Source organism: Heteronotia binoei, chromosome 7 (assembly GCF_032191835.1).
Source record: "Heteronotia binoei isolate CCM8104 ecotype False Entrance Well chromosome 7, APGP_CSIRO_Hbin_v1, whole genome shotgun sequence".
NCBI lineage: Eukaryota > Metazoa > Chordata > Lepidosauria > Squamata > Gekkonidae > Heteronotia > Heteronotia binoei.
Genome location: NC_083229.1, coordinates 85,581,472 through 85,596,196, shown reverse-complemented (window position 1 = coordinate 85,596,196; position 14,725 = coordinate 85,581,472). Strand labels below are relative to the sequence as shown.

The 14,725-nt window shown below is 42.9% G+C and overlaps 1 protein-coding gene across 1 annotated transcript in view; it reads left to right on the top strand.

Moving 5' to 3' along the window:
- LAMA1 (laminin subunit alpha 1) overlaps nt 1-14,725 on the top strand; it is a 167,779-nt gene that overhangs the window by 63,861 nt on the left and 89,193 nt on the right. Inside the window, exons 15-20 of the mRNA XM_060243976.1 lie at nt 1,291-1,402; nt 8,124-8,234; nt 9,365-9,492; nt 10,112-10,198; nt 12,907-13,118; nt 14,323-14,429. Coding sequence (XP_060099959.1) covers nt 1,291-1,402; nt 8,124-8,234; nt 9,365-9,492; nt 10,112-10,198; nt 12,907-13,118; nt 14,323-14,429 — 757 coding nt within the window. The remainder of the gene's footprint in view (nt 1-1,290; nt 1,403-8,123; nt 8,235-9,364; nt 9,493-10,111; nt 10,199-12,906; nt 13,119-14,322; nt 14,430-14,725) is intronic.

Here is a 14,725-nt window from a genome sequence, read left to right as displayed (position 1 = left end):
AGCCATGGAAAGTAATTGGTCCTTTATGATTGAACATAAATCAGTTTTTGCCTGTATTTTCTTATTTTTGAGAAACAGGCAAAGGATTTTGCTTCTCATGAATGTTAGTTGTTGAAGTACTGCAGATATTACCTTTTCAAATTATAGTTGGGCTACATGGGCAGCCCAATCCAGACATAAGTGGCCGTGGTGTAGCTGCCGCGCTGCTAGTAGACTTCCTGAGGACTTCGGCACGCTGGAATGTGGGGGGGGAGAGGCATAGCTTGCCGCGAGGGAGACAGTCGCCATGGCAATGCCACTGGCGTAGGTACGCAAGGGAGGCAGAGGCAGACGGAGGGGAGGGCCAGCCCACCCCCCCCCCCCAATTGGCCAGTCCTGGTGCATGCACTGCGGCTCATGACAGTCAGGGATGGGGAGAGGTGACCCCAGACAGGCTGATAGCCATCCCCAACCTGCCCCCAAACAGAGAATGGAGCCAATGATGGGCAGACCATCAAAGGCAAAGGAGAGATGTCCCACCAACACGAGTGAGGCTGGGCATGCGCGCACGAGAAGCCTGGCTTGGTGGTGAGGCGGGAGTGGGAGCAAGACAGGCCCAAACAGGACCACGGAGAAGCCATCAATCCCCTCACATCCTCCCGCTGTCAGAGACTCTGCCAATGGCAGGCAGACAAGCAGGAAGTACCAAGTGCAGGAGTTCGCTGTCATAGACAGCGGCTGGAATGTGTGTCTGGGAGTGAGCAGCCCAGCAGCAGACACCCCCCCACACCTGTGTTGCCCTGATGCCCCCTGCCATGTGTATGGAACACCTGGCGTAACATTGCGTCTCTCGAGGGGGCATGTCATGGGCCAAACTGCTCAGGAAGCCGCCTAAGCCTGGCTGCGCCCCCCAACTTCACCCCCTCCTCTGCCTGAACACCACACTCCGCCTCACTTCTGTTCACGCTTGGACGCAGCCCTCAGGCGCCGCTGCCCTCAGGCGGAGTAGCGCTCGGGTGGCCCCCCCCGTTCACATAACTCCCCTTTGCTGTGGTGGTGCTGGTCATACGTCGGTGCAAACCCTTCCTGCTCCCATGTAGCGGCTCATCTGCTCCCAGAAGACTTTCCGCCCCCCCCCTTTTGGATTGTGCTGTTACTATTTCAGAATATTTATTCAGAATATTTATTCCCAAATAAATATATTTAATTTATAAGTGTATGCATACGTAGTTAAAATATAGTTTTCGTCTTAGCTATATGTATATTCAAAACAGATATTAAAAAGTAACTTATGATGCTGTTTTGCTATAGATTGGGTGCTGTCACTTTGGATACAGCAAATACTAATCTCATAGATTTGACTTCAGCTATGGATGTGGAATATTGTGAATGTCCTCAAGGTTACTCTGGGATCTCTTGTGAGGTAATCTATCATACTTTCACATGTTTGGCTAAGCCTTTATTGATATAGCTTCCAAATACAAAGTTGTCTTTTAGGGTGCAGTTTTTAAAAATGTAAATAGTGGAACAAAGTTTTCCAGTGATTTTTTTCTGTTGCATATTTCTCACTTACTGCAAAATAGTTTCCCCCACATTTCTACTTCAAATAATTAATGGACATGGAGTCATTGGAAATTGTCCTGATTATTTTTATAGCTGGAATCTTACACTAATTGGCCATTGTTTTTCTTTGTGAAGACTGCAGTGACAAAGTATTGTTTCTTTATGGGCTATTGACTTTATCAGTTACATTTTTTGAACTATTTTTGATATGCCATGAGACAATTCTGAGACTTTTGAGTAAATTAACATCTAGGAACATTCTTGAGAAGCTTTTGTAAATAACAAACAACAAGAATATCTCAGCTAGGGTCTCTGGTGATTGTCAGACTGTGTACATCTCCATTGTTTGACTTCTTAATGGCAAAGATATACAAAATAAACTTCACAAGCTTATTCCTGGTAGAGAAAGGCAACTTCCCTCTCTTTATAATCTGACTTCAGCCTGTATTGCCCCTACTCCCAGTTAGCGGATACCCCCCTTCCAGTATCAGTGGGAAGGGTAAAATGGAGGATCTGCACAAGGAGAGGTGAATTGGCAGAAATCACCCTTCCCTTCTCTACCATCAGTGAGCTGAAAATAAGGACACTTATTTTCTCTTTCAGTGGGGGAAGTCAGCCAAGATGGTTAGGTATATAACAGAGCTATATAAATTTTTGTGCAACTGTCCTGGGGCATAGATAGTGTCAGACTACCTGTCCAGTTTGGATAGCCCTTCAGCTCCAAGCAGAATATGTCAGCCTAGGTTCCACATGTAAAACAAACAACCAGAAAGGGACCCAACATTGGCAGCTGCTGGTATGAGCAATACAGGGCTGTCCAAAGCTTTGGATCTTTCCCTTACCACCAGACACTACAAAAAGGTCGCAGCAGTATGTAGCAGCCCACATAGAGCAGGCCATCGCCAAAATTGCCCAGTGAGTCTCGGAAGCCTCAGGATCAGCAGGCAGAGCACTAAGTGGAGAGGGAGGTGAGTGACCCACACAGAGAACATCAAAGGCTGAACATAAGTGAGGTGATGGCAGGAGCTGGAGGCAGCAGAAGCTCCCCTTCCACAAGTTCAAGCACCCAGGAAAAAGCAAGCACAACAGCCAAACAGCACAGGCAGCTGATGAAGAGCATAGAACCTCAGCCATCACAGTGGGATCAGGGGTGGGAGCAATGACTGATGTACACCACTTGTAAACAAAGGCACCAGCCCCAAAGCACAGGGGAATCAGGCTCAGAACCTGAAGTCGAGGAGTGCTACCCTGAAGAGGTCTCTATAGTACTCAGCTCAGAAAGAAAGGAAGGAGAGTGGTCAGGAGGGGACTCTGATAACCAAGATAGTTAATCTAGGCTGTTCCAAGCCGAGCACTTTCAGAGACTCCTAAACAAAATTCTATCTACCCTGAATTACAAGATGGTCAGACCTAAAAAAAACAGATAATCTGCATTGGCCAAATTTATTCTGAGTTTTTGATGGAGCCTTGAGGACAGAATAGGTTGTTTCCGGCTATGTACCCCGCCCCCATTAACCAGCATTGCAACAAAAAAGAAGGCAACCGTGGAGGACCTCAGAGTTCCCCTAGTAGACACTCTAGTAGTTGCCCTCCATTTGGGTGCTGTCCTTTCAAAAGATAGTTACAACACTCTGAAAGACTCGGTGGGCAGGAAAAATGAGCCAGCATTCAAGAAACTGCATGAGGCATCCTCCTTCACAATCAGGGCATCAGTGGTTCTGTCAAACTTTACCAGAGCCATAATTATCTGGGCAAAAAATCTACTTTAGAACATAGAACCTGATCCCCTGATTTTAGGAAATCTAAAGATTAAGAGGGCAGCAGATTTTTCTGTGGATACATCCCAGGATACCACACAGTTCTGTGCAAGGGCACAGGCAGAAAATAGTAGTCAGAAGAAATCTCTGGCTAAAACACTGGAAGGTGGACCCTCTATAAATATCCAATTTGTTTGTGGAGAAATTCTCCAGCAGGCTATTCTTTGTGGAGGGAGCCTTAGACAAGGTCCTAGTAGAAATGAAAGAAAAGAAGAAAGCTATGTCCTCTACCTCTGTTATGTATGTGGACTCATGTGAGAACTGAATTGGGTGTTCCTGCCTGGCTTATTGGAGCCAGACGACCTGAGCTTGGGGACTTGGGAACAATGGGCAGCAGGATCCTAATTCCTGCTGCCCCGCTCCAATCACAGGCCTCCTGCTGTGTTTGTGCAGGACCAATAGAGTGTTTGTGCGGGAACCCTGACGTGTATATAGTTGGCCCTGTGGGCCCAGCCTTCTGTCTTATGTGTAGCCTGACTATATAATCAATAAAGAGTTGACGTTTCACTACCACCTCGACTCATCAATCCATAGAACCCACTATATTATAACCTCAAAGGGAAAAGACAACAAAGGGAGAATCTACAACTTTTTGTGGGGAAGGCAAGGATTTCAGGAGCAGCCTGGCCTTTACTTACCAGCCAAGGTTCCAAAACAGACAGTTTCCACCCAACAAGCTGGACAGGGTCAGAACAGCATGATAGGGAGTTGCCTCCAGAACCTTGCCTGCACCTGGAGGCAGCCCACAACAGACCAGTGGATACTTTCCAAACAGAGTTTGTGTACTCACCACACTACAAGTTAATTCCATCCCTGGTTCCCAGACCAAAGCTAAAGCACCAATTACTACAGGAAGTAGTAGAGCATCTTCTGGCCATTGGGGCGATTGAACCAGTTCCTATCTTGCAGAGGTTCCAAAGCGTCTACTTGGTTCTCTTCATGGTGCCAAGTAGTCAGGAGATCGGAGGGCAATTCTCAATCTAATGGAACTGAACTTGTGGGTATAAAAGTGGAAATTCTGCATAGAGCTGCTTTGTTCAATTATCCAAATCATACAGCAGGATGTATGTGTCTCTGGACCTCAAAGAGGCTTGCCTGCATATCTTTATCCACCAATCTTCCATGTAGTTCCTCTGTTTTTCCCAGGGGAACCAACATTACCAATACACAGCCTTACCCTTTGGTCTGTCATCTTTGCCAAGAGTCTTCACCAAGGTCCTGGTGGTGCTGAGACAACAAGGATCTACATGTACCTTTACCTGGATGATTTACTGATCAGGGCCAGGGCCAGCGGGCCAGCAGCAAGGGACTCAGAAGTGTCCATTCAGTTGCTTTGGGATCATGGCTTCCTGATAAAGTTGCAGAAGAGCTAGCTCACTTTGTCCAGGGACCAAGCCCACCTGGGAGCCTGGATAAACTATGCCAGCGATGGTCTTCCTCCCACTACAGAAACAAAAGAAGATCATGGACAAAATCACAAGGACATGCAAATGAAAATCACTAGACTTTGTGGACCCTTCAATTTGGACCTCTTCAATGTGACAATAGACCTCATTCCATGGGCCCACTTTCACACAACCTCTTCAGCGGGTGCTACTACCAAACCAGAGGGTCATCAGCAGGAGGTACCACAAGCAGGTTAAGCTCCCCTCTTCAGTAATAAGACCACTAAGATGGTGGTCTTCATGAATGAAACTAATCAAGGGAGTATCCTTTCTGCAGCCATTCCACATTATGCTGACCACAGATGCAAGCAAAAGCAGAAGAGGAGCACACTTCTTGAGCCAAGTAGCCTAAGGCAGGTGGTCCCCCTTGGAAATGAGGAACAGCATCAGCTGTCTGGAACAGTGAGCAATCAGGCTGGTCCTACTTGCTTTCCAGGACTCACTGAGAAACATGTACATCTTGGAGAGGACCAACAACATGACAGCAAAGGTGAACATCAGCTGTCAGGGTGCCACCAGAACCATCGCCCTTTACAGCCTCTTCCTATGGGCAGAACAGTGCCTAACAGGTTTGAGTGCCCAGCACCTACAAACAAACAGATTGACTGAACAGAAAGGATCTGAATCCAGGTAAATGGGCACTAAACTGTGATAGTTTTTGAGAAATCTCTGCCTGATGCAAGATTCCAATAACATGTTGTCATTGTGACACAACCACCAGGTTCCAATGAAGTCCCTAGAATCACAAGCCAGAGGGTGAGGATGTGCTGCACTGGTGGCCAAAAGGCTTATGATATGACTTTTCCCCAACCCCTGTGATCCACAAGGTTCTGGACAGAAGATGTAGAGTGAGAGCAGAGGTGATTTTCATTGCTCTCTTTTGGACAAGATGTCCATGGTTTTTGGAGCTGGGCAAGATGTCTGTGGTTGCTCCATGATATCTCCCAGTGAGGAAGGATCTTTTGTTACAGGGACCCAGCCTGGCTTCAATTTACTGCATGGAGGTTGAGCGGTGAGGGCTAGAAAAGTCTAGGTTCCCTAAGGAGGTGGTAGATGTCATGGTTCAGGCAAGGACACTAACAACCAGACAGATTTGCAACTATACTTGGTCCACATTCAGAAAGTGGGCCAGAAACTTAAAAAAAAATAGTCAATTTAAGGATTTCTTACATGGATTTCATTCTCTTCTTGCACCAGGGTTGGAAGCAAGGACTGTGACCAAATATGCTAACTGCTTTGGTCGCAGCTAACAAGTATGTTCAGAGATTACTTAAGGGAATGGTGCAATTAGCACCCCTGATGAAATAAAGGCTGTGATCACACACACTAAATAATGCACTTTCAATCCACTTTCAATGCACTTTCCAACTGGATTTTGCCAGTTCACATATTGAAATCCAGTTGGAAAGTGCATTGGAAGTGGATCGAAAGTGCATTATTTAGTGTGTGTGATCACAGCCATAGATTCCCTACCTGGAGGCTAACTAAAGTGCTCACCAAAATGCCATTTGACCAACGAAAATCCATGAAGTTAAAAGTTTTTAACATGGAAGGTTGCCTTTATGATGGCGGTGACTTCTGCTAGGAGAATATTGAATATAGGGACTTGGTCAGTTAGATGGTAACTATGTGTTCCATACATGTGGGGGATTTTTTGTTAGCTGTCCTGAGCTTTGCTTGCAGGGAAGGGTGGCCTATGAAATCCAATTTTAAATAAATAAATAAATACATACATACATACTCCATGGTGCTTAGAACAGAGCCATTCTTTGTTCTGAAAGTGAACCCAGTTTACCACTTAAACCAGGAACTAGTCCTTCCCTCTTTTTGCCTCTTCTGAAGGAAAAGCACAGGCATAAGCTGGATGTGCACAGGACCCTGTGTGTATATATTAACAGAACAGTACAACTGAGACTGGCAGCCTTTTTGTGTCACATAGCACAGTCAACCTGGGGAGGAAAGTTTCAGAGGCCAGCCACCATTGCCCTTTGGGTAAAACTCTGCATCCAAAAAACTTATGAGGTTATGGGCTTATGGACACCACAGAGCATCACTATCCACAGACATTTTTCTCCACCAGGACACCCATAGATGAGGTTGGTAGGGCAGCCACCTAGTTATACTTAGCTACCTTCATCAGGCATTACAGGATTGACCAGCAGGGGTGGCCTTTGGAAGAACAACATTACAGCAAGTAGAGGGGTGAGACAGAAGAATGCTGTGGCAAATACATCCCACCCATTAGCTAGCTTTGGCATATAAAGTACCAGTCTCCAACCCACTGAAGGATAACAAAACATTGGATTTACCTGAAGGTTTCTTCTCTTCAATGGGGAGAAGTCATCCATTTCCCACCCACCCCAAAAAGAGAGGGGGCGAGTGGGGGTAGACGAGGTCTGCAGCCATTAATAGGAAGACTAAATGTGCATATGAAGGCAGGTTATGGGATAACTGGAGTGATGATATGGCACCCCAGGTCAGTATCACAAAAAATTGCATTGCCCTGGCCGGAGCTAGAGGAGGCTTGATCTAAACAGCTTGGATGACTTTTCCCTGCTGAAGAGAAGAAACCTTCAGGTAAGTCCAATGTTTTGTTTTCTTCCTAGTTTTTTTTTGTTTTTGTGTATGCTTTTATTAAAATTTCTAGTGAATAAATAATAAATAATTTGTTGTTGTAGGCAACAATCCATAGAAGTATATAGACCACTCCTCTTATCCATTGGTACAAATCCCACGTCAGACAATAGTTCTGCTCAGGAATTTGGCGGGGGGGGGCGCTAAAGCAACTATATAGATTGAAACAGGGAAAAGTGTATGTTTTTGAAATATAGGAGTCAATAAAGGACTCGGTGTCCATAGATTTTAAAAATATTCAGACAGGTTGAATTATTTTAAGAAATGATTTATGACAATTAATGTATGCTTTATGCTTTATGGGATTATGCATGGGATGAAGAAGTACTTTTCTCCCTTTCTCACAATACAAGAACTCGTGGGCATTCAATGAAATTGCTGAGCAGTCGGGTTAGAACGGATAAAAGGAGGTACTTCTTCACCCAAAGGGTGATTAACATATGGAATTCACTGCCACAGGAGGTGTGGTGGCTACAAGCATAGCCAGCTTCAAGAGAGGGTTGGATAAAAATATGGAGCAGAGGTCCATCAGTGGCTATTAGCCACAGTGTGTATATATATGTATGTGTATATATATAATTTTTGGCCACTGTGTGATACAGAGTGTTGGACTGGATGGGCCATTGGCCTGATCCAACATGGCTTCTCTTATGTTCTTATGTTTTATTTTTTTCCTCTTTTTCAGTCCTGTCTTCCTGGATACTACCGAGTTAGTGGGATACTTTTTGGAGGGATTTGCCTCCCATGTAGCTGCAACAATCATGCAAGTGAATGTGATATTCATGGTGTTTGTTTGGTAAGTGGACTCTTCATTTCACTTCTTTAATAATATCATATAAGATAGGTTCCTGTGGATTTCTTCTGCTACCAGTGCCACTTATTCTGGTGCAGAGAGTTTTCTGCTGATGCCAGAAGCTCTTCCATTATGAAAGAACCTCTGCTGCTGGAGAAAAGCTCTTCATGCTAGAGAAAATGTCAGTCTCCAACCTAACATTCGGAAAACAATTCATATTTTTGAATGTAGGGCATTTTCATAATCTATTGGAAATAGGCAGAGCAGGGACATCTTCTTACCCATCTCTGTTGCTTTTTTTATAGCTGCTGGATAAGACGTATTACAAAAATTAAATGTGTGGCATGAGTAACTGAAGAATTAATGTAAACCAGAATTTTGTATTAAAAAAACTGTTGGAACCTGTAATCGTTTTCATTCAAGTTATGGTAAAATTATTAAGGATCTGAACAGGGAAAACATGACACAATCACAGTTCTTTTACCTATTGTGCTGCAAGTCCATTTGACTCCTATAGCAGAAAATCAATCTTTTATAATTTTTTTAAAATGACAGTTATAATGTTCTGAATTCTGTTAATTGCCAGTGTCTAACAATAGCGCAATTGATTTAGTCTGAGGTTAAAGTAATGCAACTAATGCATGAAGGTATATCTATTAATTGTTGCTCCTGACTTGGAAAAACATATTGTTAGTGGTCTTAACAGCTTAAGCTTAAGAGAAGCCACGTTGGATCAGGCCAGTGACCCATCCAGCCCAACACTCTGTATCACAGAGTGACCAAAACTCAGTTGCCATGAGGAAGTCCGCCAACAGGGCCAAAACTCCAGAAGCCTTCCCAGTGTTGCCCCGCTGAGCACCAACAGTACAAATCATCACTGCCCCAGACATAGTGTTCCATTTCTACCTTGTGGATAATAGCCACTAATGGACCTCTCCTCCATATGTTTATCCAGTCCCCTCATGAAACTGTCTATTTCTGTAGCCGCCACCACTTCTTGCAGCAGCCTTCTTTGTTTCTTTGTGTCTGTTCTTTGAATCCTAATGCTGCATGTCGGTTCATGCTGAGCTTGCTCTGAGAATGAAAATTCCATCCAGAATTAAGTCTCAGAATGTGTCTTGCATGTTTCACAGGGTTGCAAACACAACACCACAGGGCATTCTTGTGATCAGTGTTTGCCTGGATTCTATGGAATACCCTCCAGGGGAACTCCAGAGGACTGCCAGCCATGTGCCTGTCCATTAAAAATTTCTACGAACAAGTAAGTTGTTAATTGGAAGTATCACATTGTATTTCAGCAGTATCAAGCAAGCATGGTTAGTAAGAAACAGGAGGAAAAATAATCTGTATAGAAGGTGACACATGATGAAGATTCTGCTCAGCCCTTCAGAAATGAGAATTCTTGTTTGTCCTAGATTAGGAACTGGAAGTTGTCTAGTATTTCCTGAATATAAACTATCCCCTAGGACCTTCTTACAAAGGCAGTTTTGTTCTAGTATTATAATTGGTGGGTGTCCTAGTATTAGAACTGGTTAGTATAGGCCATTTATGTTAATAAAATTAATTCAAGTTTAGCTATTGTCCAGCTGTTAGTTTCTAGTGCAGTCCAGTGAATGCCCACTTAAAGGACTGTATATACCATATTTTACAACATGTCCCAGAGGAGCTCTTGTTAGGAATAAACATTCTTTGGCTAAGTATGTAGCACTAATTGTCTGGTTCTCTGTGGTCCCCATCACCAAGTATTATAATTACTCTCCCATAATCATGATCATTAATGACAACAATTACTGCAATAAACGCAAGGCATATGTGTGAATTTGTGCTTGTAGCTGTGAAAGTAGTGATCTTGAAAATAATCCTTGAAACACTGATTTCAGTTTCAGTCCTACCTGTCACTTGGATAATGAAGGTGAAGTTACCTGTGATAAATGCCCTGCAGGCTATGCAGGCACCAAGTGTGAAAGGTATGAAAACTGAACACAACACCAATTGTTGTTCTTAGCCAAACTTCTTTGTGTCTGATCATAAATGTGTGTGTGTGTGTGTGTGTGCAGGAAGGGCATGCAATTCAGGGGTTTCTTTGTCTTTTGTTTTAGGATTTGTTCTCAAAATATACATGTCAGTCCCATTCCAGCAATGGAGTCTCATGATTAGAGCTGAACAGAAAAATGGAATGGGACTTTGAACAGAAATAGCAGTTTTGCATGTACACGTAAATGAAGTTTTGTAAATTTGTTGTGCTTAGACAGTTTCAACATAGAATAATCAACTTTAAATATGACATATCTTGAGTCAAAACACCAGAAGTCTACATACACTCTTGGAAATTATGAGATATTTTAAAAAGCTATTTTATTTGCTCCCTGTTCTCCATCTTCCAGCCTATATTTCCATTACATATTCCAATTTCATTTCCATAGGGTCTAACGATGATTCAATCAGAATCTCAAAATAAGACAGCACTACATCTCTTCAAAATAAATAAGGGTTAAGCTAGATGGGAGATATTCCTGTTCAGGATTTTCCACAGTATTTATTTAATTTAAAATAAAAAGCAGGAGCAGGGGAACTGGATTGACACAACTGTACTGGGGATGGAGAATAAACCTTTCCCTACTTTAAAATGTTCCACCAACATTGTTATTGCCATTTGGGACAAATTGTTTAGACACCATACTCTTTGATGTACTGGATTCTTAGAAGTCAACACTTGTTGCCCTGTACCACTTGATGTTTAAAACTTAATTTGAGAACTCTAGAAAGTGGAATCTTAACAATTCCTAAATTTTCATTCTGGGAATTATGATTTTAGTCAATCCATAATCTCATGACAATGGTGACGCTGCTGTACTATTTATTTACAAAAATTATACCCTGCCTGCCTTTCTTTCCTAATAAAGCCATCAAGGCAACTAACAAATTAAAAATATGCATCTTAAAATCATATCTGGAAAACATTAAAACCAAGCAAAAACATCATTAAAACCAAGCAAAAACACATCAGAGTAGTGCTGGGAGAGAACTAGGCACACACTAGTATTTGAGTTTCCTCAGTGGGCAATCTTCTCCCTGATGTTATTTCATATCTACATGTACCCGTCACCCAACTGGAGGCTCAGAACACACATATTGCCAGATTGACATTCTTCCAGCTGCACCAAGTCAGGCAACTGACCCCTTATCTGTCCTGCCCTGCCCTAACTATGATAATCCATGCAACGGTCACCTCCAGGCTAGACTACTGTAACTCCTCTATGTAGGACTGCCCTTGGGGTTGACCTGGAAGCATCAATTGATCCAGAACATGGCTATACAGGCCTTTATTCAGCCTGTGTTGTGTGAGCTACATTGGCTTCCATCAGAGCACTGGCTCAGATTCAAGGTTATGGTATTAACCTTCAAGGCCCTTAATGTCTTGGGACCCATGTATTTTCAGAACTGCCTCTCCTGGTATAACTCCTGAAGAGCGTTATGCTCAGGAGATAAGAACTTACTGGTGGTCCCTTGCCCAGGAAACATCTGGCTGTCCTCAGCCAGGGTCAAGGCTTTCTTTGCCATGGCCCCTACCTGGTGGAACTCTCTACCAAACAACATCCTTGCCCTACAGGACTTGTTGCTGTTCCACAGGGCATGTAAGGCAGAGATGTCACTCCAGGCATTTGGTTGAGAACAGTGACAGTTTCACATATTGTCTGTCACCCCTCTTTTCCCACCTCCCTCCTCTATGAGGCAATAGCACTTTTTTGGAATTCTTAAACTGGCTTAGGTTGCTGTTAAGCATATATGTACTCTTTTAACTTTGTACACTGCCCTGAGCCCTGTTTTTCAGGGGAGGGCAGCTTAAAAGTCTAACCAAACAAACTAGAACCAGAGCTAATATATACATCCAAAACTATATAACCAACAATAAAAGCATTGGGCAGGAAGGAGAGATGATTGAAGGAATGCCAATTTATTTTGTAAATGTCTTCATCTGCTGGTAAAAGATGGCAACAAAAGGGGAGTCTTTTTGGGGAGAAAGTTTTGGTCCCACAACTGAGATCTCCTGAGTTGCTTCCCATTTAATTAAAGAAGTCAGGACACCCAAAGAAAGGCTTCAGAAGATGACTGCATTGGTTGGGTAGGTTAATAAGGGATTAGGCGGTCTTTCAGGTATGTTGGCTGTAAACCATATAGAGTTTAAAAGGTCTACACCAGCACCTTTAATTGTGCCCAGAAACAGATTGGGAGCCAGTGTAATAGGTCAAGACTGGACTGATATGGTCTCTATGACCCACTCTAGACAGCATCATGGCTGAAGTATTCTGAACACATTGAAGTTTTCAAACACATTTCAAGGTCAGCCCGAGATAATAATGTTATATAGATGTAACCATGGCCAGGGCATTCACCACAGTGGCCAGATCTTTTTTGCTCAGGAATAGCGGCAGCTGGCTAACCAGTTGAAACTTGTAAAAGCACACTCCTTAACCAATCACATTTAGTTTTGTAACAACTCAATAAAACTGAGGGCAGAACTTTCTGTTGACCTCATTATATAGGCTAACACTTTTGCACTCCCTTCACAAAGCACTCAGAAAGGAGATCACCATGTGCACTTTAGACTAATGTTGTGTTTGTAATTCTGGATCACAGTTTTCTATAATGACATCATTTTCAATTCTATGTGCAGATGTGCAAATGGGTACTATGGGAACCCTTTGGTTCCTGGACAGTCATGCATGCCTTGTGACTGCAATGGCAACGTAGACACAATGGAAGATGGCTACTGTAATTCACTCACAGGAGAGTGCTTGAAGTGCATCAGAAATACTGCAGGGCATCACTGTGAAAAGTGTGCAGATGAGTTCTTTGGGGATGCAGTAACCAACAAAGAATGTTATGGTAAGTTGATGCTGTTAAATTTACCTGTCAAGAATTTGTGTATATAGAATCATAGAGTTGGAAGGGACCTCCAGGGTCATCTAGTCCAACCCCTTGCTCAATGCAGGAAACTCACAAATACCTCCCTCTATATTCACAGGATCTTCATTGCTGTCAGATACGTAAAGTAGTTTTTTAATACAGGTTCCCAAAATAATACATTGGGTTTGAGAATACTTGGTAAATAAAATTTACCAAGCTTGGTAAATAAAATTAAAGAACTGATAATCTGACACTAATTGTATCTGCTGTAAGGAGTGTATAGCCTCATGTTTTGTGTTGTTCATCTGGTAAACTTCTTGATCATATTGCTCTGGTGTGCATGTTAGTTCACACTTCTATGAGGGCCTCTAGGATAAAGGACTGTTACTTAAACTATTTGTTTAGAATCAGTGAATGATATTTTCTTGACTTTTGTAGTCACAATTTGGTGCTATGTGTATAAACATGCAAGGGAGAGAAGGTCTTTGGTCTCATGATTCCTCTCGCTCCCTGCTGTTCCTATTCACTGCAATGAAATGAGTAAACTCTTGATTGTCATTACAATCAGAAATGGCAAACTGTGGCTTATTCAGTCCTTCTCCACTTGAATATTTGATCCAGAGATCTTACATTGACAGTTGACAGAGCAGACCCCTAGGTGGTAAAGATGGAAAGATCCTGCCCCCACTCATCCATTTTTCCAGCCAGTGTTTACTAATATGGCCACTGGGGAATGTAATCTCTTATCCAGACAGTTAACCATTTCTATGTGCCTATATAAAGTCTCACAGCTCTCAGAAGTGAGGCAGGTACTTAGAGATACACATTTCTGGGCGTTGAGACTCTATAAAGGAATTTGACGCCAGGCCCATGTCTCAGCTTTGAACATGGCTGGAGATGTCTAGGAATGGGATCTGATGATTAATCCAAGAGAGTGAGCACCCTGTTCTGATTGTAGAATCCAATAAGAAATTAGTTTCAAGAGTCTTTTGGGGATTCATAGAGTGTCGTTAATTTTCTCAGTACATGTCTGCATGGTAGAACCAGATGTGTTTTAATAATATAGAATATGACCATTTAGATGTGGACCTGAAGCCAAAGAATGTTCTACACAACAACTAAAAATTACTTTGCGTCAGTAACGTTCAGTTTTTTCTTCATTTTGTTTTTTTATATGCATAAGCTTGTGAGTGTCATCCGAACAGCTCTGTTTCCAGCATCTGTCATCATGAGACTGGTTTGTGCCAATGCAAGCCAAATGTGATAGGACAAAAATGTGATAGGTGCTCGGTAAGAGATAATAAACCTTTATAAACACTGTAATTTCTATTTATACCATTGTCAAAGTGCTTTTGTCCATTGACCTGCTCGCCATGTTGACGTAGTATACCTGTAATGCTGGTGGGGGGGGGAGGAGGGAAGGCGGCATTGCATGCTTGATCTTGTCAAATATCAGAAGCTGAGAAGGTCCATACTTGGAAGGGAGACCACCAAGGAGGGCTCTGCAGAGGAAGGCAATGGCAAACCATATGTGATTTTTACTTGTCTTGAAAGCCGCTTGCTGAGCTCATCGTAACTCGATTGCG